General features: G+C 43.6%; 1 protein-coding gene across 4 annotated transcripts in view; it reads left to right on the forward strand.

The window, feature by feature from the left end:
• CSMD2 (CUB and Sushi multiple domains 2) overlaps positions 1-25,401 on the forward strand; it is a 549,151-nt gene that overhangs the window by 310,999 nt on the left and 212,751 nt on the right. For 3 of the 4 annotated variants that reach the window (XM_048825804.2, XM_075121410.1, XM_048825805.2), the window contains exons 12-13: positions 2,567-2,679; positions 21,701-21,883. The exons of the other annotated variant lie outside the window; for it this stretch is intronic. In XM_048825804.2, the coding sequence (XP_048681761.2) occupies positions 2,567-2,679; positions 21,701-21,883 (296 nt within the window). The remainder of the gene's footprint in view (positions 1-2,566; positions 2,680-21,700; positions 21,884-25,401) is intronic. 4 annotated transcript variants of the gene reach the window in all.

Below are 25,401 nucleotides of genomic sequence, written 5' to 3' on the forward strand. Positions count from 1 at the left end.
GAGTACTATGTGGGGACCCAGAAGACCTGGGTTCTGTTTCTGGCTCTGCCACTGGCCTTCTGGGTGACCTTGGGCAAGTCACTTCCCTGCTCCATGCCTCAGTTTCCCCATTTGTAAAAGGGGGGTGATGACACTGACCCTACTTCATGAAGCGCTTTGAGATGTGCTGATGAAAAGCATAATGTAAGAGCCAGGCAATGGTATTATTATCAAGATCATCCCAGATTTAATCTTAGTGCTTAATCCGGCCACATTTTTTAATATTAGATATTCAGCACTTTGCTACTGCAAATATTTGGAATCTCTGTTGCCTAGCTGTGATTGGTTGCACAAGTCACACGGTATAGTTTCTGTTTCCTGCCTGAAGGAGCGTAACTCTTACCATCAAGTGAATGGTGCAAAGACACCCAGGGAGTGAATTTTCAATCCTAGAGTGCGAGCTGAAAAGTCACTCGTGAGAGCAGGTGCAAAAGGAGCACGAAGGCAGCAGACGTGAATGAATATCTGGGAGGTGACGTCCTGCAGCATTCACCCAGCTCTAGTGCAGTCAATGAAACTTGCATGGCATGCATACCCGCTGGCTACAGCTACTGGCTGTGAAAGCTAGAGTCCGGAGTCTGATTCTGAACCCACCACCAGCCTTGCTTCTGCCACTAGCCTTGACCAGTTCTCGTCCTGCGTGTTAGGAGCTGAATCCTGCCTCCCCTGAAGCCAAGAGGAAAATTCCGAATGACTTTAATGGTACAGAATGGTAAACTTCTGGAGTGCCAAATTGAGCTGTGGGAGCTTGGTGGTTGTCATTCTCCTTTCTTGCACCCCAGTACGACGTCCCTGTCCTTCAGATGAGATGGAGACTCTTAGGCTGAGATTTTGGGGATTCAGCTACCCAGTGTCCATTAACGTTAATTGGAATTGGGCATCCAAATCCTTCCTTCAACTGTGAACCTCTCAGCCTGACTGTCTTTGGGAAGATGGAGTTTGAAAGCGTGTGTGAAACTTTGAGGCAATGATCTTTTCCTCTTGGTCAATCTTCCATCTCCCTTCCTGCGTCTGCCTCTTTCAAAACCCCCAAAGAGGAGCTGGTGCTGTCGGTGCACAGCCACTGTGTTTGCTCACATGCAGTGCTGGCTTACAATAATTTTGCCTCAAGAGCTCTGGGATCAATTTCATCAAAAACACTTTCAGGCACTGCTATGGCTGGATCCGTGGATGATGCAGGACATACAGCAACTCTGTGTGTGCGTGTGTGTGTGTCTGTTTATGCAGTTGTTGCAAAAAGTTACCTACTCATCCCCTTGTTTTTTCATGAACATGGATCTGTTGTGGCGTTTCTCTAACGGGTCGCTGTTTTCGGCTCTCCTGAGAATGGCTTTCCCGGGTGAGCCTTGCTTAAACAACACTCCAGTGCTTCGATAGGGTGTGGCATCATGGCATCATCAAGGGTTCGCCTAGCATCAGCAGATGCACGAGAGTTTGTGCCCATCTGCAGTTTGTTTGCGGTCCCTGTGAAAACTTTCCTGTCAGCAGAGAAGTGCTGCATGAAATGCCATTAAATTCAATTTCTAATATTTGACTACTTTTTTGCTTTATAAGTAACTGCGAGGGGGGAGAGGCAATGAAGGTGACTCAGTCACCCGCTTCCCTCACCTGCAGGTTTTGCGTCCTGTTTCAGTGACAAAGGAAGATGCCGTTATTCACATTATAATATTGCCTCACTGGCTCAACTGAGATCAGGGCTCCCTGAACTGTGCACTGTGCAGACACTTAGTGAGAGCTTGACTCTTGCCCTGAAGAGCTTACAGTCTAACTGGAGAGCAGGTGGGAGAGGAAAGAGATTAGGGCCTGGTCTACAATTTTAGCAGACATAGCGACAGTGCTCAGGGGTGTGAAAAATGCACACCCACGAGCAGTGTAGCTGTGCTGACCTAACCCTGGAGTACATGGAATAGGTTGATGGAAGGATGCATCTGTCAACCTGGATACTGTCACTCAGGGAAGTGCTGTTCTACAGTGATGGAAAAACCCCTTCTGTCGTAGGCTGCATCGACACCTCGGGGTTATGCCGGCATAGCCACAGTGCCGTAGCTATGCTGCCTGCAGTGTAGACAAGGCCTAAGTGGTTTGCTAAGGTCACAGGCAGAGCAAAACCCAAGTCTCCTGATTAACAGACCAGTGCCCTGTCCACTAGACCTAACTGTCTTCTGATACATTTTTGTTTCTTGCTACCCTTCAGAGAGGAAAAATAAACCATTGCAAACCTTGGCCCCATTATCATTTTCTGTTGCTAGTCATTTAGGACTGGCCCAGGGAAAAGGAGCAGTGCTGTGGGTTGGGATTGAGAGAAGGATGTGGCTGAGGTGAGGTTGTTCAGCCTTTGCCTAGAGGGTGTGTCATTATTTTATTTTCAGAAGCACTAAAATTTGCTCAATTCGTTTTTTTTTAAAGTGAGATTTGATAGCACTGATGCAAGTTATTGTCTACCCCACAGAAAAGGGGTATGTGGTCTTTGAAATGGACAGCAAGCCAAATACCCCTGTAGGGAAAATAAGCATTATTTTTTTGACAGTTTGACAGGTACAACGGTTCCTGATCTGATTGTCAGCACAAATCACCAGATGTGGCTCCTCTTCCAGACAGACAGCGTCCGCAACTTACTAGGATTCAAAGCAACCTATGAAGGTAATCTAAGTTCCGTTCTTGGCGTTTGGTTGCCTCAGAAGAAGCAGGGATGTGGTCTCGTGTGGATCTTGTCATCTCAGGACACATAATCCCGCTGCAGTTTTGACAGCTTCATGGTGGGCATTGCACTTGGAGGATTCTGACTCAGAGCTTTTGAATATTTATTTTTAAAGCACCTTAGAGTGTGATACATTCCTGACACTAGGTGCTAGGGGGCTGGGATCTGGGCTTTGAATGACTGACTCTATACAGGGAGCATGGTGTATTTGAATACGTTGATGTGCTTCATATTACAAAGGGAGACGTACCAAGAAAAATGGAAAATTTATGGCAGACTAAGTTCCAAATAAGCAGGAGATTATCCTGTGAGTCATAGCTGTCACATATCTTGTCTTGCAAGCTGTAAGAGTTTTGAAGGCTTTTCTCTCCAGTGATTTTATGCAGCATAATTCAGCACTGGGAAAATATTGGCTTCCTTCTTGTAATTTTAGTTCTTGTTTTCTTTGAAGGTTCGATTTTTGTTGCCTTGTTTCTTGTTTTATTCTTTTCACAACAGTATAACATGGATATCAGACAGTAACTTTTTTACAAGGGAATTGAAAAGCTTAGGAGTCTTTTAAGACAATGTCAAAGAATACTTTCTATAAACAAAAGAAGTGGAGGAAGGAGGTTGTCAGATTCCCAGAGATGCAGATGCTAAGCACCTGCAGTCCTCTTTGAAATTAGGGATTTGGCCCAATATGAATAGAAAACATTTCATAATATTTTGTTTCCATGAAAATGGCCAGGGTAGGTTTTCTTGAGCGTTTCCCTTGCTTTGATGGGAGTGCAAATGCTGTAGCAATGATCTTGTACATTTCCGAAAACAAGTGGGAGTGAAAATAGCCAGCCTGATTTCCTTGTGTGAAGTGTAAATAATCAATCTCATCAATAGGGCCTAGTGAATTTTCAGAATAAACATATTTAAATTGTAATGGTCTAAGCAAGGTGTGAAAAAGAAAGGTAAGAATGAAGCCTGGGATTTTCAAAGTGGACTACTGCAATTCATTGAGATTGGAATGCTGAACTCCCTTAAATTTCTTTAAAAGCCCCAGCCTTAAATAAATAAAAATCCAGGATTTTGTATCTTTGCAATGGTCAAAAGTGTTTGCAAAATTGGGTCTGTAGATCCCAGATCATTAGAAAACGAGTAAAAAAACCCCAAAAAGTACATTCTTCTCCCAACTTGTTTGAAGTCAGTTCTTTCCTCTCTTACCTTACAAACACCTCAGAAATTTTCAAAAGTGCCTGGTTACTTTGGCTGCCTCCATTTCTGGGTGCCCAACCTGAAATGCCTTTTCAAGGGGCCTGAACATCAGAGAGCAGGTGCTAAGCACTTCTTGAAAATCAGTCTTTTTACCATGTCTCAAGTTGAGCGCCCAAAATCACTAGTCACTCTTGCAAACTTTGGCCCTGAGGTCTCTGTTTAGTAGTCTGATATCCTCAGTCAGTGAAAGGAATGTTAGAGGGTCTATTACAGGAGCGGGTGGGGGAGGTTCTGTGGCCTGCGATGTGCAGAAGGTCAGACTAGATGATCATGATGGTCCTTTTGGCTTTAAAGTCTATGGGTCTATGATTGCCAGTTCCTGTTCTGGGCATTAGCAGTACAGAACTGCAGAAGCGGGTTGGAACTCAAGGTTGGAACTCAGGTGGTCGTAGCTGAGCAAATTTCATTTCAACTTTTTTAAAAGCTCTTTTCACTGTAGACCAGGCATCTCGATTAATCTCTTTCTAAATCCCGTTGGTTAAAACCATTTCGGTTCCACATTAAACTGGGGCCAACACTAAAATGTGGTGTCTAAAACCAGACACCAAAACCCATATCTGGGACCATAGATATGTGATTGTAAGAGGTGCTGAGTGCATGCTGCTGCCATTAACTGCAGTAGCAGTTTTTAAGCGCCTGGAACCTGAAAAATCAGGCTACTTTTATAGTTGATTCACCCACCTTTGAAAATGTTTGCCTAGGTGTGGGGAAATTGTCATATTGCTTTCAGGCTGAGAGCTGCTTCAGGTAGGATTGCTGATTGTAGCACTCCAGCAACGATGTATGGGAGCACAAAGGGGTTTGATACGCAAGAAAACCTAATAGAGCTAAATATCGGTATGTCTGGCTTGGTTGAGCAATGCCTTGGCGGGATGGGCCACAGTGGTTTATGAATATTTACAGGATGTCAACATCGTGTTTGCAAAGAGAGGTACAAGGAAGAATGTTATTAAGCCAAGCACAGGAAAATAGAGGCTGAACATCAAAGTTATAATGGTGAGAGCTTAGCTGTTGGAATAGCTTCCCAGGAGAAGTGGTACTAGCCCCATTGCTTGGGACGTAAAGATCATAAGTACGTATTGTAGAGACCATCCTGCACTGGTAGAGGTGACACTGTCTCATCTAATAGCTCCTTTCCCTCTGGAATTTCTGAAATTTTCGAATGAACCCATCTTTACTCCTAGGTTCAGTTACTGTCTTTGACCTGCTTAAACGTTACAGATGGTTTGATCTGTAGCAGCGCTGAGCACCGGCTGCTTGGCCTCTGGCTGGGGTTAGGGTGACCTTTGCCTCTCAGGATTGGGGCCACAGTGCTGGTCACACAGTTCTAATATATTCTGTAACGAACGCTGCTGGTGCTTCTCCTCCTCCCGCTCCCTGCACCTTTAACTGGGTGCTGACTCCAGTGGTGAGTCACATGCCAAGGTTTCCCATAGTTTTCCACACTTTGCTACTTCATTTACTTCCCAGAAACTTACGGCGAGAGGAGAAAGGGGAGCACTGTGGCTTTGCAGGAGGAGGTGACAAACGTCCTATCATCAGCGTGAATGTGCCTTCCTCTTCAGCATGGAAGAGTCTGCTTGACCAAGAGCCCCCTCGGCAGTAGGAGCCAGGAAGTCCCAGGCTAATGTGTCCCTACAAAGTAGCAAGGTGTGAACTTCATGCCCCGTCCCATCTAAGTGAAAGATGCACGTTCTTGGTAACTGCACCTCACTTAGAAGAGACTGAAGCCACCTTCCTCGAGCTGTTCATTGCAGCAAGATGACCTGCTAATAGGTCCTATTGGCTAGTAGCCCAAATTAACCATCTCTGTCCAAGTGTTAGACAGGTGCATGAGTGAGTTCAAGTTAGTTCCTTACCACATAGCCAGACTCACCGTGTGTGCATCGTAGCCTAAACTCACTAGATATCAGAGTGAGCCTAAAGGCAGAGAGCCTTCCTTTGAGTGGCCCCTGTCCCAAGCTGTTTCTGAGCTGTAATCCACCCTTGCATGGTTTACAAGTGAAGAGCCACTCCCTAACTAGTGTCCTATGTCCTTTTGCTAAGCGCTTTGCCTTGTCTTAGGGCAGCAATTTGGTTTTGGTCTTGCTGAAAAACACCGGTGCATGAGCCACAGAAAGCACCTCTCTCTGCTGTCCCCAAAGCCTGTGCTGGAACTATCCCATAGCTTGGCTTTCCCCTAATCAGCCAGTTGCATAAAATACATTTCATTTTGTAAACGCTTTGAGCCAAATGACAAAGCAAAAAACATCCAAGTAAGAGGCAATTAGTGCTTGGCAAATACAAACGAAATTATACACAACTTACTAACAAGTTTCATCACCAGTTTTACAGCCACCCTGTTCCCTAATTGCAAGAAAGAAATCACAGTTAATGGCTCCGTATAAAGTCAAGATGAAGAATTTGCCTAATAGGAAGTTAGTGTTGCTGATGTAGTGTGTTTAAATAGCTATATATCCTAGCATACTTCTTGGCTTTAGTGTACCTTTGAAGTGTAATACAATCATAGCACCTGTTGCTGGTGTTCAAATGCCTGTGCTAATCTTACTCCTAAGGATGTGTTGAAACATGTGTTTCAGGACTCAGAGAAAGGAACATGTTGAGTGGTTTAAGAAGGAGCTCCCGGAAAAACCAGTCACCTTTCTTAGCCATGTCCTAGGGATACACGTGCCCACAGTAAAGAAGGACAGCGAATCTAGGCTGAATTCAAAGCATGTTGGGCCAGATCCTCAGCTGGTGTAAATTGGTGTAATGCCATTGATTTCAATGAAGCTATGCCCGTTTATACTAGCTGGACTTTCCAGAGCGATGGAGACTGTGTGTCTGAATCCACTAGACAACTCCAAACGTCTGAACCACGGCCTTTCTTTTCCCCTGGAAACAAAGACGCTCTCTTGGGACCATCACCGAGGAAGGCGGCCCTGCTGTTTGTCAGATAAATGAATATTAAGTTCCGCTTTGCTGGAAACATCCTTTGTCTCTGAAAATGGTACGGAGCTGATTGATGCCACAGTGCTGTGTTCTACTTGCGAAATGGGATTGGGTCTTGTAGGAGGGTCGTGGATGTCTTCTTCTCCCTCCCATCCCTCTATCCAACACAAGGTCTTTTGACATTCAGTGCACGCTGGTGCAACCCAAAGACAGTCATTGCTCCTCAGAAGACTTTTTATGAGCGCCAAAGAGAAATCATCTTTGACAGTATCCATAGAGGAAGTAAACTCCATGAGTAGCAGGGAATCATGTCCCCTTCTGACTCGTCCTTTAATTTGCAGGCAGAATTCTACCATGTGCTTCTAGGAGCCCGCTCCATGACATCCCTGTGTGAGAACCTGGTGTATGAAAGGGCTGCATGCCTGTTCCAACACCCTTTGAAGGACTAGTCTTCAAACCCCATCTGCAGTGTCCATTAATGCATCTCAGGATTACATCACAGCTGACCATAACTTAACTTTGAAAGCTGAAGCAGACTGGCATGAGCTGACACTGCAGAACACAGAGTGAAAACATGATGCCTCCCTTAGAATGGGAGGAACCAGACCCTGGGGCATTTACAGTTACCATTGAAGTTCATTGCAAATTCTCTGTGCGTTATTGTGCTGGATCCTGCTTCATTGATTCAATGGGAGCTTGTCCATTGACTTCAGTCAGAACTGGATCAGGTCCTAACTGAGGGATGACTTTGGCCCACATATTGTTGCTTGAAAATGGGCAAACAGGCTCTTTGCGCATCATAAAAAATTAGCAAAGCAGCCCTTCTAATGGTGTTTTAAACTTGTGGTTCAGAGGCACTGGTGGATAAGCAAACAGAAACTCCCCCCTCCCTTTTTTTAAAAAAAAGTCATTGAAAAGAGGTTTTGCTTCCAATTTAGGTGTATCCCTGTGGAGCTGGGAACAAAAAGACATGCCAGTGAGCTACCAGGAAGTGCATGAGAACCAGAAAGTGCAAGTGACTACAGAAAGAAAGTGAAAATAGGAAAAAGTGAACTAGGGGAAAGTAAGCCCTCGGCATTAAGGGTGAGATTGAAGAGAGTCTTGCGGTTAAAGCACTCAGCTGGGGGTTCACAGCTCAGGGGTCAACTCCCAGCTCTGCCGCTCATAACTGTTTGGGGTAAATTCACTGACGGCATCTAAGAAATTTCGTATCAGAAGCCCCATGTCATTGGGACTTGTGCTCCAAAATCCCTCAGAGAACCCCTTTGTGCCCCATTTGCAAAATGGAGATGGTAATCTTTCCCTGCCTGGCAGAGGCGTTGTGGGGATAAATCACTGATGTGGTGATGACCATCAAGTGACCATCAGAAACCTCATCATTTTTTTCAAGTCCAAGGCATATTTTGTTGACGTGCCTTTCTCTAACATAAAAACATATCAATTTAAAAACAAAACAACCAAAAAAACCACTCCACCTAAAACCCTACCAAAACATGACCGTCCCCTGCAAGTGCTTCTCTGCTTAAGAAGCGGAGAAGAGAACAGATATATGGCAGATGTTGATCACATTGTTTAATGCCTTGCTGGAAGGCAATCAGAAACTGCAGTGAGGAGTGGAGTATAACAACCTATCAAGAATAGAATAGGCACCTAGAAAGAGAGAGGAATGAGATTTTAGAAACTCATTCAGTTTTCATCATGTAAAGTGGTGCTAGAAATAACGCTAAGAATATTGTTAATGAATTCCTTTTTGATAGTTCCCCAGTAATCCTGAAACTGTATATCAAAACTAATAATCTTTTTTTCTTTCCAAAATACACCATTTTGAGAATATTAGCCCTTTAATTATTTTTTGTTGTGTCTTTCAAATATGATATCAGTGTCTGTTTGCAATATTTTCTTTTCCGGACTCAAGTTCACAGGGTGCTTGGCTGTCCAATCTCATCCAGCAGATTCCCACGAACCATCAGACGTCTGGATTCACAAGTTTTTGCAGCCTGGCGTCCCTCGGAGCTTTCTATGAAGCACTGAGTGGACTCATTTTGCACAATCCCTTCCCAATAAATCAAGTCCCCTGTGTGGATGTCGTTTTAATTTATTGCAGTCTTGTCTGGCTAGATCCCCTTGTGTAATATCCGTCGGTTTCTTCCTGTGGTTAAAATCTAAAGAAATCCAGCTGCAGATGGAAAAGGAGGAAAATTCCTACGGAAGGAGGGTCTCTCAGTCAAATACCCCCTTCATAATTCTTTTTGATCAGCCTTCTTGGCTGGACACCATTACGTTAGATGAATGCCTTGTTTAATCTCCCCTAATTTAAGTCTTCAGGGGGGTGAATTTCCATGACACTCAACTCTATCTCTCATTCACTACTGATGCAACAACCACCACCACTAACATGTCAGAACCGCTACAGGAGATTAGCTCTTGGATGAAATGCCACTGGCTCAAACTGAACCCAGGCAGGAGTGAAGTGATGCCTGTTGAAAAGGGGAAATGCTTCAAAGAACTAGCCAAGAAATTGTCTCCACCTTCTATCAAAGGCATACAGCTCCCATTCATCAAAGTGGTTCCAGGTTTCATGGTCCTGTTTGACTCCTTGCTAAGCTTGGGTGATCAGATATGATCTGTTTCCAAAATGTCTTTTCACCTCCATCTCACTAGGAAACATCTCTTCCTCCAGCATGAGGATCTGGCCAGAGTGATCTATCCATTTGTCACCTCCAGGCTGGATTACTGTAATTCATTGTATTTGAAGCTGAATGTGAAAATGATGTGCTGCCTAGTACAGAATGTGGCTCCTGCCTTCTCCATGGCTTAGGCCCCTCCACTGGCTCCCAGTCAGCCCTTGATGCCAGTTTAAGTCCTGGGTCCTAATTTTCAAAGCAATTAAGGGATCAAACGCCAGCTACATCAAAGACAGAAGCACAATCTATGAACCATTGCCCCTCTGGGAAAGCACAGACCATGCAGCCCAAGATGAAGTGAGAGAGAGCTGGGGATAAAGGATCTCAGTCAAGGGGATCCAGGTCTAGAGTGAACCTCCAGAGGAGATCAGGCAAATCCAGAGTCATAAGAACGGCCATACTGGGTCAGACCAAAGTCCACCTAACTCAGTATCCTGTCTTCCGACAGTGGCCAGTGCCAGGTGCCCCAGAGGGAATGAATAGAACAGGTAATCATCAAGTGATCCATCCCCTGTCTCTCATTCCCAGCTTCTGGCCAACAGAGGTTAGGGACACCATTCCTGCCCATCCCGGCTAATAGCCATTGATGGATCTCTCCTCCATGAATTTATCGGAGACCATCCCTGCCCTTAAGGGCTCACAATCTGAATAGCCAAGGGTAGAGGGGAAAGAGAGGCGAAGTGACTTGTCCAAGGCCACAGAGCAGGTCAAGTGGCAGAGCTGGGATAGAGGCCAGGTTTCCTGACTCCTAGTCTAGTGCTCATTTCACTGGGCCTTTCTTTACATTACTACATAAAAGCGAATAAACAAATTGTAATAACATTAACCGGTGCTGTATTTGCAAGAATTCTGAGTTGGTCAAAATTTGACCCTTCTCCCACACAACAGACCTGTTATATTCCCGTGTGTCCTTTTACTGAGCTTGTAACAATGCCCTGGCCAGATCGTGCACATGGTTGAACCTGAGACCTCTGAATCCAAGAGTATGGGTCTCTAGTGCCTGAGCAAAAAGACCAACTTGTGCATATCTGTGTGTGGTTTAACCACTCGTAGAGATGAAGTGTCCACACTGTGTTAGCATGTGGTGTATTCTGGCCATCAGAAATGATGGACTGTAGAACTGAGGCTAGGGAAGTTAATGGCAGTGCTGGTAAAGTCGGGAAAGTGGCTGTTAACAAGTAAGTGACTTTCTTACTCAATACCCTGTGGGCCTCATCCAAGGGCCATTAAACTCAATGTGTTTTGTTTTTCTATTGAATTCAGTGGGATTTGGATCAGGCTCTGTGTGTGTCTTTCAATTTATATCTCCTTATATTGCTACAAAGATGAAGTCTTCTGTTGGCCCAATAGAGCTACAGGAGAGTGAGCCGGAATTCATTGTATTTCGTGTTCAGTAGAGACCCGCTGGTGGGTCTTTATTCCTGGCTACAGCGTACAGCTTCAGAACATTGCTTGAATTTCAGATCCCAGGAGTTTTAGTTCTGATGGATCAAAATTAGAGTATCTTGGCAGAGATGTGTAAGGGAAGGTTGGCCAGAGCCTGTGCCCCCTATGGCTGGCTATTTGCCAGCATGATCAATCCTTTCCTTCCAGAAACTCTACGTTCTAATGATGGGCAAACTCAAATTCACCGAGTTTGTTGGTTCAGCTCCGATGAAGACACAAACCCGAAAAGGTGGTGTTTGGATCCGAATTTGGACTGGGTTTTTAGACTAGGTTTCAAATCTGAAGCTGACTGAGGCCTCTTTCCCCAGCTAATGGTGTGCAGCAGGTGAAGGCGTTTGGCGGATGAAAAATGAATAGTATTTACGATCATTTAAATTCTGACTCAGTGCTTGGCTCTGGAGAGCCCTGATGAAGCTTAGCTTTAGTGCTCAGCTTTAGCCCCATGGAGCTAAGAAATATAGGAGCTCTGCAGAACTGAAGGCATAAGATTCCCTCTGTACCGAGCTCCTGGGTATTTCAATCAAATCCTGCTACCAAGCAATTTGGATCACTGGGTTTCTATGTGTTTCCCTACCTCTGTGTATGCATACACACTGTGTATGTAAATATGCACATCTGAATGTATCCATATGCAAATGTAAGTGTTTATACACATGCACATAGATTGTAGGGGGAGCTGATAGTGACCCCTATATTTAGGTTGCATAAAGCTTTCAAATTATAAAATATTTTCCTAACTTTTGCATGTTTGAGTTTGGAACCTAAGGAATGTTATTTGAATGTAATTATTCTGTATGTAATATACACATCAATACATATTTGAGTGTATATGCATTAATATAACATAATTAATATAGAGCCTGATTGTTCATTGTCTTGCACCTTGTCATGCCACTTACACCAGTGTAAAGTGAGAACAAAACACTAACACTCTGCTTTGGGAGCACTTAACACTCGTTTTCTACTGATGCAAAAGTCTGCACAAGGTGCAGTGGGGAATCACACTCATACTATAGTGTCACAATGGGAACTGATGGATGCTAAAAGATTTTATTCAAAATTTGGCCCTTTATATGTTCTTGAGTGGGAGTTGAGCACTCTTGAAAATCTGGCTCATAATGTGAACATAGGGCTTTGGGGAGGAAGGATGGTCCAGTGAGTAAGGCACTATCCTGGGAGTTCTAGCTTCAATTCTCTACTCTGCCACAGACTTCTTGTGTGATCTTGGGCAAGTCATGTAGTCTCTCAGTGCCTCTGTTTCCCATCAATAAGATGAGATAACAGCTCTGCCCTGTCTCTCAGGGAGGTTGTGAGGATGAATACATTAAAGATTGTGAGGTGATTAGATACAACAGTTATGGGGGCTAGATAAATACCTGTGATAGATGTCCATGCTTACATCAGTGCAAATGGCCACCTGCTGCAAGAGACGATCAACTTTTCCCCTCCCCTCTGACGGTTCCCCTGTACAAACCACACACATGCATGATGCGTTTCTCCTGTACTCAGTAGTCCGGATTATAACCAAAAAGAAAAGGAGGACTTGTGGCGCCTTAGAGACTAACCAATTTATTTGAGCATAAGCTTTGGTGAGCTACTGCTCACTTCACCGGATGCTACTCGGAAACCGGATTATAACCATCGCTCTGGTGGCTGCTATTAACAGGTTTTCGCTGTACAGAGACGGACACCCGTTGATCTGTTTTGCATCTCAGTCTTTGTTGTGTAAAGAGCTGTTCCCAGAAACTACATCTGGTACTGCCACAGAAACACCGGGGCCCAAAGGCATCTTCTGAGCTACTTGTTTCTTAGGATCCCACACCAGATCTGCTAGCACAAGCCAGCTCCCGCGGGAGGCCATGCATCATATTTACTGTGTGTTTCTTTTCCTGAATGCTCTCCATCGATTGGGTGTGCATATTTGTTTTTTATTTGGTCCTACATTATAGAAACGCCCCCCGCCCCAGTCTGCCTGGCATTGAAGTCTATCAAACCAGCTTCTGTTTATTTCTTCCCCCTCCCGATTTCCATTAAACATATTGACTCTTGTCATAAAGCAGGAGGGCTGGAGACTGCTGAACCAACACCCATTCAGGCTTTTAGCTTACAGTGCCACTGACCTGAGCTACATTCGGAGTAACCTGTCTCCTATTTACCTTTAAAGATGAGCATAAAACTTCGCTGGAGTGGTTTGACATTATGCCTTGAGGGATTTTAATGAGTGACAGCCTGCTGGATACAGGTTTTCTTTTTGCCCGGGAGCTCTGGCCTAGACAATGGGTATGAGCAGAGGTATAAGGCCAGAGGAGTTTGTTTCTTTTTTGTTTGTTTGTTTCTTCTCTTGACATTTTTTCCCCACTTCTGGAACCAACAAAAGAAGATAGGCTTCTTGCAGCTTGTGCATCCTGGATCATGCTGCAGTTCTCTCCAGAGGGTGGCTTCTTCCAGCCTTAACTATTTGTGCAATTGCACCACGGCATAAGAGGCTAGACAGCTGAGGCAATTAACTATTTTGCACCAGGGTTAAGCACTCTTTTAAAGGTCTGATTCCCACTGCCCACTGAAGTTAAGGGAAAGGCTCACATGCGGACCTGAGATTGGGTTCTAAGAAAACAGTGACCTACATTTTAGGTGCCTCCATTTTTGACAGCAAAACTGTAGATACCAAAATCAGGTCCCTTTTCAGTGTCTCAGGTTGGACCCCTGGATGCTGAAATACCCGCAGTCATTAGTAGTTTTGAAAATCCAGGCTTACTTCTACCACATTATGTGCCAATGTGCAGAAGGAAAGTCTTTCTGCCCAAGCAAATAGGAATGAGAGAGAAGCTTGCAGAGACCTTTCATTCAGCTTCACGGGAGGTGTCTGTGTGAGCTTCATTCTTTCCCTTCGTTGGGTCAGAAAGAAGATATTCCTTCCTGTCTTTGTGTGGCTGCACTTCTCCCTTTTCCCTCCCTCATTCTGAGTATCCCGCGCTCTAATCATAGCCTGGTTTTACAAAAGTGATGAGCACCTGCATTTCCATTGGCTTCCGTGGCAGGTGGACTTGCTCAGCGCCTCTGACAGCAGCCCCCTAGCTGTGTTAGGGTTCCTAGTGCCCTGTGCCTCCCATGCCAGAGCTGAACATTTGGGAGATGGTTAAAAAAAACCCAGAAAACAACCTGGGGTGAAATTCTGGCCTTATTGAAGTCCATTGGCAAAACTCCCGTTGACTTCAGCAGGGTCAGAATTTCACCTCTAGGGGTTGTACGTCACCTCCCCAGTGCAAACTGACTGTTTTAAAGGGACACAATGTTATTCAGTGACACATACTCTGCAGTGAGGTGTACATTTCACCGACCAGTCCCAAGGATGTTCAAACCACAACAGCAAGGAACATGGCGAGTGGTTTGAGCACATTCACCCAGAGAAGGAAACTGAAAGAAACAACCCAGCTGAGGTTTTAAAATGGGCATTTTAGTAGTATTTCAAAGGGCCGTGTCTCCTACCACAGGTATGCTAGCGAGAGAAAATGGTGTCGTGCAGAGGGGGAGAATCAGGCCTGGGTTCTCTGCAGCTTCATTACTTAGGTCCCAGTGCAATGAAGCGCTTGATTTCAAGGATGCTTGACTCCTTTGCTGAATAATCCTATGACAAAAGTTAAGCTTGTTCTTAAATGCTCGGCTGGATCTGGCCCTTAATCTTTGCAAATTGCTTTCAGAGATGTCTTGATGAAATATGTTTATATCAGTGCTGCAGTTAATAGGATTTAATGAATCCTAAGAAGATCATATTCATATTATGTTAGGATGGTTGAGGTGTGCGTGCAAGAGGCTTTTGTGTGAGTTGGGAGGAGGGATCAGTAAATGGAGGCATTTATAGAGGGGTGCCCATCTTTCAGGGTTTGGGATATAACCTGTTACAACAAAAGAGAGGGAGGGATGGTACTGTGGTTAAAAGCCCAGTGCTGTGAGTCAGGAGGGCTGGTTTCCACTAGTGAGCCATGAGGCCTTCCGAACTCATGCCACTAAAACCCTTTGCTGCTACATCATGGCATTGTGTCTCTCTCTTTCTCTGCATGCCTGTCTGTGCATGTCCATAAATGCTTTGGAGAGCAGGTATGTGTTTTTATACAGTATGTGGAATATCTATTCATAAGTATTCATTGTGTGTGTGTGTGTGTGTTTATTTACTATATGTACAGTGGGTGCGGTATTTGCATTATATATAAATCCTGAGCCTCCAAAGAGCTGACCCATTCAATCCCGATGACGGATAAGAAGCAATAATCGATTTGTATTTGAAGTAGCAGTTCCAGAAGACTCAATAAAACTCAGGCATCCCAGCATCATATAAGTAGCACATCCACATTTTGTAGCCGTTAGTTTTGTTCCCAACTGCTGTGTGGGTTATTTATTTATTTTACATTATTTCCTATTAAGCTCTGAATATGTTCTTCCTCTGTATCAGACACTTCAACATTACCAGTTTTTAAAAGGAAGTAGGTCAGCATGGATTGCTTTCTGGGTGCATCAGCTATTTGTAGACAGAGTTTTATGAGCACACAGACGTTCCTAATGGATGTTTGCAGAACATTTTGAGGAGGGTTTATTGCTAATGAAATCCCTCCCACCTTCCACCTTTGTTTTCTATTATTTCTAACTGCCTGCTATTGACCTCTGTTAACAACTTCAGCACTCAATGCGGTGCAGTCTACAAATGGAAAAATATTTCTGGTTGTCTGCATGCATGAGGAAACATCAACACAAGGATATTCCACTGGCAGCTTTGGATGGGTTGTTGGTTGTCAGAGCTGGGGGTGAGCCCATGTGGGAAAGTTCTACAGAACTGAAGTAATGGTGGAAATCAATAGAACTTCTATAGAAATGTGGGCATATTTTGTAGTAGTTACTCTAAAGTAGTGTATAATTTGAGAGAATTTGCTCGTTTCTAGAGTTTTTTGGAAACTGCAAAGCAGGGAAAGAATTCTCTATTTAGGATGCTTCAAAAACCCTAAGGGAAAAGTAAACATTTTCCTTACATTGCATTGGACTTTTGCATTAGGTTCAGGCATGATGCTTTGAATGGTGGTTTCTGGCCTATTGCAACAATTCCAGGGACACAGGACTCCTGGTTAAAAGCAAAGATAGAACATGGAACTTCCTACCCAAGGAGACAGGCCTTTACTAGCTGTGCTAAATAAGGCTTTTGCCATTAGCTGGGGGAGTGTTAAGAGCTCTTCTCTGCAGCTAATCCAAGTACTAGATGATACCTTGACGTCACGCATTTGAGCAGTCCTGATACTCCATCCAGCACACATGCAAGTCAGTACATTTGTTGGTGGTGTGGGTTTTAAATATTGTAGAAGTGGCCAGCGGTAACTGGCCAAGAACTTTGTGTATGAATATAAATGCCTTGTGACTTTTCCAGCTGAGGTCATTGTGACAAAGGTCCCTGGAGGAGACCGTTGTAAAATGATCGCTTTATGGTGCCTTCTAGATGCCAGGAGCTCCATGTATTTAGCTTAACAAAGAGCAGGTCCATGGGTGACTCAATTATAGTCTGGAAGTATCTATATAGGGACCAGATATTGAATAATGGGGTCTTTAATCTAGCAGAGAAAGGTGTAACACGATCCAGTGGCTGGAAGTTGAAGCTAGACAAATTCAGACAGGAAATAAAGTGCAAATTTTAACAGCGAGAGCAATTAACCATTGGAACAAGTTACCAAAGGTCATGGTAGATTCTCCATCCCTGGCGATTTTTAAACCAAGACCAGAGGATTTTTCCAAAAGCTCTGCTCTAGGGCCTATTTCGGGAAGTTCTATGGCCTGTGTCATACAGGAGGTTGGGCTAGATGATCGCAGTGATCTCTTCTGGCCTTGGGATCTATGAATTTGATGCCAGTGTGCATGTAATGCACGAATTGCATGCATTCACCTGTCAGCTGCATCTGGGCAGGGGAAAGGGAATGGAGTTCACCACCCTTTCTGGATGCAGTGAAGCTATCCCTGCCCAGGGATGTTTTTTTATCTCTGGCTCATAAAGATGCTTCTGAAATGCAGACGTTTCTGGTGTTGGAATGCACCAGAGTGAATCTAACACTGTAGCACTTACAACAGCAAACATTCCTCTAGGGGGGAAGATGATTCTTCACCACCTCACATGCTCGTATCACCTCTCTCATTTACCGGAACCCTCTGCAAAGCACTCCAATCAAATAATCCCATACAGCAGTCCTTAAGCCACTACTTGTGAGCCCTGATCATCTCCATTCTGCATGAGCGCTTGGCCACAGGCTCCTCATAGGTGGCAAATTTGGGTAGGCCAAGCATGGATGCGACTATGTTAGCTAAGCCAGTATCTTGACAGAGTATCCTGGGCCCACTCTCTCAGGGACTGCTGCCCCTTCAAGTCTGAGTCTGCGAGGACTTCTAGGTTGGATCTCTTTTACGAGGAGACTAAACAAGGCCCAGGATGTTGTTTTCAAAGTTACACTGAGGTCCAAACTTCATAAAGAAGCCTAGAAATGTCAATCTAATATAGGTATTTGAAATGCAGCCCTCTCTGTGCATAAATATGTGCATAAAGAGCCTGTTTGGAGAATAGCAATAAACTGGTCAATTTCCCTGTTGTATCTAGTCTGTTTCACTCTCTGTTTCTTATCATTTGCAAAGCCTGCAGGGCAATACAAACTGTTTTCACTGAAAAGCAGAAAGAAATACACTTCATGAAAACTTTTCTCTTAATATTAAATTGTTAGATCATATTTCTGGACTCCATTACCTGACGATGACTTTTTATGCAATAACAGAAACCAGATGCTCTGTCATGGCTTCTGTTGAAAATATACCTGTATCTAAAGATGCCTTAAGTCAATATAACAGTAAGAGAAACTTCTTGATATTCAAATCGCATGGGAATAGATGGATTAATACAAATCTTGACTTATGCGATTTCCTCTGTAAGGGAAATGTCATAAAAGAAGTTTCCAATTTGGTGTTAGAAATTGAAAACTGGGAGAAAAGACAGTGAGGCTGATCACAGATGATGGGGATAAAAACCAGAGAACGTGGAAGATGAGATGAATGCAACACAGATTAATAGTGCTGAATCACTGAAGAAGGCTTCAAAGGAATAAAGTCTCATCACTAATAGCGATAGAGAGGGAAGGAACTCTTTAGAAATGAAACTGTATGAAAGCAGATAACAGAAAATCGCATACATGATTTTCCCTAAGTCAGAATACAATTAATCTCTTGCTACCTGTACATCTCCATATGAGAAGGTGTCATCTGTCTACTTTAGAACTGCGTGGGGGAATTGATGTTGAAATGGAATACGGTAATGCAGAGAGATAATGTCGACACAAATTTAGCAGCCCAACTTGCATTTTGTAGGTATCTCCCTCCACTGCGACGGAGACTTCGGCCCCTGTCATGCAATGAGCTCTCCAGGGGTGGGACCTTGCAGTGAGGCGCTGCTCATGCAGAACAACTTCCAGGCCTCCTTATTATGACAAGGATTAAATGTTCATATCATGGTAGTGCCCGATCAGGATTGAGGCCCCAATGTGCAGGGTGCTGTACAAATATACAAAAGAGAGAATCCCTGCCTACCCATACAGTGTATGCAAAATGAGAGCTTTAAGAACAGAGCGAATATCGCTCTAGGTGAGACCAGTGGTCCATCCAGCCCTGTATCTGACAGTGGCTAATACAAGATGAGTGTAAAACACCCATAATTATGTCAGTTATGCAGTAATGTCCCCCGGGGGTAATTTGTTCCTAAACGCAAGTGTTTGGGGGTTGACTTGTGACCTGAAGAATGAAGGTTGATACAAGTAAAAGTGTTTACCCTGGCTGGTATAATGCAGGTGATATTATTCATATACATGTCTTATTGCAGAGAGTTCCCTGGGTTAATTATGCACTGCATCAAACCACACCAAATCTGTTTCTTTTTATTCTTTCTAAGTGTATTGCCTTTTAATTTTGTGAACTGCCCCCTCGTTTTTGTATTATCAGAGGGTAAAAAGGAATGCATGGTTGCTTTTCTTCTTTATATTTCAGCCACTATTGAATAGTTTGGTAGCAGGGGGTGTCGAGGGATACTTTTGCCTTTAACATAAAGTTAAAAAAAGGATAAATACAGAAGACAGGATGGATTTATGCTGAGGTACTGGGACTCAAATTTGGGTTTGAATCCCAGTTCTGCAACTTACTTACTTTCTCTGGTTTTTGTCAGATGATCATAAAAACTATGAAGTCGGACTAAGTGTGTTTCATTCCTTATTGGATACACTGTGGCATTTTGTGGTTCTGTGATGCAGTAAGGAAAACAAACACATTGGGGTTAGAAGACTGCAGTGAAATTGATCTGGACTCAGCAGGCTGTGGATATGGATGTGGTTGTGGATCAAGATGTGAATATAGAACCTGTTGGACCAGAGCACGCTCAAGTTTTCTTGTTTAAAAACCGGGTGACACTTTGGGAACTGTCTGGAGATCAAAGAATCCAAAGTCGCGGTGTACAATGTAGAAGAGGATCTTTCCAGGATAACCCCATATTTTCCTTTGGTCATTGTTAGTTGGGGAGTGGTGAAAGCAGAGACACAGACCCCATCTCACTGAACACTTTCCTACAGTGGACTTGCAGAGCTTCTCTTGTACAGTCATTACAAGATGCCTTTCCTGAAGCATTAAAGATGCGCTAGGTATTCGTGTCTTCATGAAGGAGTATCATCAATTGCTTCAGGAGATGGGATTTACTCTCAAATTTCCATTGGGTTGAACTGTTCCATCTGTGACCTGAGATATTGCTCCTTTTATTAGCTCAGATCAGAAAATGGAGTGAAAGTTACATAGTTAGTAATGGTAAATGGGATGCAGAGCTTTACAACTCTCAGGTCACTGTTTTGAAACCAGCAAGATCGATCACTCGTTGCCCCCTGTTTGTTGGGCTCTATGAAATGGGCTGCCGGCCTCAGTCCTGTCTGTTGATTGAACTGATGGCCTTCCATATAATAAAACCACCCTCACGGTTGGCACTGTTCTTAGTTTCAGCATGGGGCAGAGGATTGAATCTGCTGTGTGTAGCCCCTTCAAAGGACTTTGGGCTCAGCTTCACCTGTGACTATTTTATCTTCCGGATCATAGGACTGGGAATTCAGCAAGGGAGTTCCCAGTGTCTGTGAGGGACACTGCTCACAGGTGAGGCTAAGTTCAGACTCTCTTAAAGGGGCCAGCTCACCCTGTGACATACTGTATAGGTGTTCCCTGCAGATGCATGAAGTCCAGGTGCATCCGGATGGAAGCTTGTCCTATTTCAACCAGTGATCTGTGGATCTAGGATTTCAGTATCCAGGGTAGTGAATCTGTAGCGATAAGGACCCTCAATTTAGGGCCACATTCTGCTTTACTCATCAGAGCACCTCACCTCATTCCCATGGGGCTACCGTAGAACGTCAGAGTCACGAACGCCTCGGGAATGCAGGTTGCTGAAACGTTTTTAACTCTGCACAGAACATTATGGTGGTTCTTTCAAAAGCTTACAACCGAACGTTGACTTAATACAGCTTTGAAACTTTACTATGCAGAAGAAAAATGCTGCTTTCCTTTTATTTTGTTAGTAGTTTATATTTAACACAGTACTGTGTTGTATTTGCTTTTGGGGGGCGGGGTTCTCTGCTGCTGCCTGATTGCGTACTTCTGGTTCCAGATGAGGTATGTGGTTGACTGGTCAGTTCATAACTCTGGTGTTCATAACTCCGAGTTTCTCCTGTATTTGATAAGGCCAAGACCCTCAGAGGTATATAGGCAACTAACTCCCATTGCCTCAGCCTTATACTCAGTGTAACAGAATCTAGCCTTTGAGAAGTAAATGAATATCTTCAGGCTCCATGTGGATTTTAATTGCCGATGAGTAGTATAGATGTTTTTGTTTACTCCTGAGATAGAACGTGAGTTGATGGAGACCGAGAGTTCCTTTACCGAGATCTACACAACCTTTTTTTCTTTATTAAAATGGATTTTAAAATCGTTCGTTGTATGTCAACGGCCAGGTTCGCAAATTAGATTCCCCCACCCCAAAGGTTTCACAGGAGCTGTGTGTCCACTTCTCTTGCCACCTGGATTAAATATTCAGCTGCATGGGAAATCAGTACCACAATCAATCTCTCTTTCCCTGTAGTACTTTCGTATTTAGAAAGGGAATCAGAAATAGATCAGTTACAAGGATGGATGGAATGGGATTAGCAATTCAGATCAATCAACCAGGAAACCCGTCACCGTGCTTGTAAATACAGCTGTTTAAAATAATTACTTGCTTTAGTTGTTGTCCCAACACTGATACATGTACCATTCACCCAGTCAGTGTAACATGCTGCCCCCCTGTAGTGGCGGCTGGGACATAGCTAGGGGACCATGAAGCTGCTGGTGCGTTAGCTAACAGAGGTGGATCTTTTAATTCAAACAATAGAGGCCCATGCACTGAGATACAGAGGCTCCAAGTTCAATCCCCCATGCCAACAACCCACCAGGGGTGTGTCATTATGTAAGGGTAATGCACACATTATCTGTTGATAGCATGTAAGCAAGAGCATAATAAAAACATTACAATAAAGTATCCAGTTGCCAGAACGTTTTTTCCCCCCACTTTTTTTTTATTTTCTTTCAGAAATTGACCAGGGAAGTTGCGGCGATCCTGGGATACCAGCCTACGGCAAGAGAGGAGGCTCAACATTTCGCCACGGGGACACTCTGAAGTTTGAATGCCAGCCTGCCTTTGAGTTGAAGGGACAGAAAACTATTACCTGCCAAAAGAGTAGCCAGTGGTCCGCTCAGAAACCAGTCTGTGTTTGTAAGTCAGTGAGGAGACTGCTTTAAAGTGTTTGCAATGTCCAGTGAAGTAGCTACATAGACAATACATTTGTGCACTGGATTTAGTACCTAGAATACAGAAAATACTGGAGATAGAGAGATGGAAGCCATACTGCACAATATGGATCAAGATTTCAACTACCCCAATGTTTGAGAGTGTTTGAATCTGAGAATTTGGTTCTGTCCATTACAGGGGAAAGGGGACAGCCTCAAAATTTGGATCTGGCTTCAGATTCCAATCTCTCCTCACAATTTTTTTTTGGATGGTATTTATTTCCAGGATTTGGGTTCACGTTCATCTCTGAGAGAAAGTGGAATCTTCCATGCTGGTAAAAACCCATTAAATTAAATTAAGTTTTTGGCCATTTAATTCTCCTTTGCAACCTGACAGCTCTCAGGTCCCCTACCTCCAAATCTCAACTTTAAATTTCTTGTCTTAAATCTCAGCAGAAATAGGGTTTGATGCTCCCAGTAGTGACTTGCGGGGGCGGGCGGGGATTTTCAGAGGCATAAGGAGGAGTTAGGCGCCCAGTTCTTTCTGGCTTTCAGTAGTCCTGACTGACCTTGGAAAATCTCCCCTTTAACTGACAGCGTTAAGCACAATACAATTATAAATGATCCTTCACCCAAAAGGAAACTGTTAACAAGGCTCACAAAAGTATTTACTTTATTTTGTTCCCCAGCTGAGGGCGAGTGAACTCATTGTGTCTAATACTTTACCCACTTGAGCACTCTAGTATCTGAATGTTCAGCTTTGAGGAGAAGAGACGGGAAAATCAGTGAAACAACAGGATGATAAAATGGAGCTGGGAGTGAATAACAGAAACAGAGGAAAGGCGAGTGTGAGGAAGAGCGTGCCGAGAGGAGACAGCAGAAATGTTCCTAAAATAATACAGTGTGTGTATGTTTATTATAATACAATAAATGCACACACACATCCTGTCCAAGGTGCTCACTTGTAGTTTACATAGGTTTCTTCTGTACCAAAGACATTGCAAAGCCTAGAAAAACAAATATATTATTTCAAAATTGAATTACCCTTGCAAAAAAAAAAATCCTACAAGGGGCAATGCGCAGAGGCAATTGTGGAAGAATAACAGTTGCAAATAAGTAAACTTTCTTTTAAATTATAAGGTAAATGTTTCACATGCTTTAACAAATTTTGCAAAACCTCTAAGCGACTTGCACAATTTGTGAAAGCCACAAGGTTTGCCCATTCCTAAGTGTCATGCACGTTTGCACTGCTTGGCTTTGTCCAGAAGCAAACACACCCTGAGACATTTGAGGAAAATAGTCCCCCTTGCATTTTCCTCCTGATCAACATGGGAAGTGCTAGAATTCTCATGTGACAGCCCCCTTTTTTGTGAAACTCTTCAACCAGTTTTTTTCTACCCAAAACCATTCAGAATTTGGGATTGTTAACAAAACCTTCAGCTGTTTCTGAGATTCCCCCGACTGACAATTGATAGAGACAACCAAGATGCCTGTGATTCACATCTTGGGTACCCAGAGTGACACAGCTCCATCAAAATGTTATCACGGTTAAAATTTCCCCATCTTCAGTCCAATAAATGTGTGGATTTTTCACCTACTGTGTCCATAGATACAGAATTGAGGCGGGGGGGTCATACCAAAGCCCGTATTGCCCAGGGCAGGGGAAGAGAAGCATGATCACTAAGGAGCCATGAATCCACCATAATGACAGGTTTCAGAGTAACAGCCATGTTAGTCTGCATTCGCAAAAAGAAAAGGAGTACTTGTGGCACCTTAGAGACCAACCAATTTATTTGAGCATGAGCTTTCGTGAGCTACAGCTCACTTCATCAAGTGAGCTGTAGCTCACGAAAGCTCATGCTCAAATAAATTGGTTGGTCTCTAAGGTGCCACAAGTACTCCTTTTCTTTTTATGAATCCACCAGTTAATATCATGCAGCACCTTCCACCCTCTCTGGTCCAGCTTGGATATTTTCTAATCAAAAAGGCAAAATGTATAGATAGTGCAAAGAAGTTTTGCATCTCTTTTGCCCGTCCGCCCCTGCCGCTCTTGGGTTTGGTTACTCTAGACACCATCACATGAATGTGTGTCAGCAGAAGTGGCACAATAGAATGGCATAAGAACATAACTCAGCATAAAATCTGTATCTGTACCTGTGTTGGGCCTCAGGTGGAAAAACAAGGTAACCTGTTTCATATGCTGCTAGTTGGAATATGCAAACGATTCAGTGCCTCCAATTCTAGCTACAAACGCATGACAAATGCAGAAAGGAGATTAAAGCAGCATCTGCTGGCCTGAGCAAATGATTTATGTCCATGTTGTATGTGTCTCAGAGAACTCATGGCCTGAGCTTTTGTGTGATGAGGCCACACAAAATCATCATGTACCTGCCTTATTGCAAGGGGTTCCTGAATCCGCGATTGTCTGTGCCTTCACGATAAAAGACCTTCCATCTTTATCCTCCTTGTGGTTGTCATCACACTTCTTAACCATTCATGCTATGTACATGGGGCCCTTAGGAATCTTCACCAGACTGTCCCATGCATGCACTGTACTGCTCACTTAGGGACAGAGTATGTCTGGCCTTGAGTGCATATAGGTTCCCTCTGACTGCACTGAGCTAGTGGAAATGGTTCCTTTAGCTCACTGTGTTTCTGTAGCTGAAAGGGGTGAGTGCAGATATCCATCCACATGTTTGCTGTTAGCTGATGATGAAAGTCGTTGCACTCAGCCATGACCATCATGACATTTGCAGTGTCAAACTAGCTTCATGGTTACAGTTAATCACCCTGATGTGCATTTTGAAAGCTACCGTTTGTAAATCATTCCAGGGTTGGTATCGTTTTCACAAGCAGGTGTGATCCAGATTTCATAGCACAATAGAACCAAGATTATCACTTCGGTATAAAGTTGTGGTCGTCCTTCAGGAACTTAAAGGTATTGAAAACAGGGTGAGAAAGTGTCTAAGGGAGAAAATTAGTACCTCAGACATGCAGTTGTGTTAATTATTTAGGAGGTGCTGCATCCGGGTGCATTGGTGGGATCTGATGTGTATATGAGGCAATAATCAAACGGTAGTTACCTGTGAATGAATAGATAAGCAGGTTTAAGAATGGGGAACTAGCCCCACGGTAACAGAACTTTCATAAGAAGCAGACTGGTTGTTCATATACCACAGTGATGAGCCTGGTATAAATGTATGGCCAGATGGACTGGAATGGCCCATTCCATTGCACTAAGTGTAACTTTCAATCACGTGTCTGTATTGCTACTTAAACGCACACATCTATATTATGAAAAATAAGGCGTTTTGTAATTCTTATCTGGATTTTAGATGGACTGTTGCAATCCTAGGTCCTGATTCAAAACCGATTTCATGGTCAGGCTTTGCATTTAAAGTATAGATTTTACAGCGTGTGAATTACAGCGCTAAAGAAAAGGGAAGGACTAGGGTTCCTGATTGGAGCCAGCTAGTGTCTAAGATATTCTGACAACTTCCCCTG

This window comes from Caretta caretta, chromosome 19 (genome assembly GCF_965140235.1).
Source record: "Caretta caretta isolate rCarCar2 chromosome 19, rCarCar1.hap1, whole genome shotgun sequence".
Classification (NCBI taxonomy): domain Eukaryota; kingdom Metazoa; phylum Chordata; order Testudines; family Cheloniidae; genus Caretta; species Caretta caretta.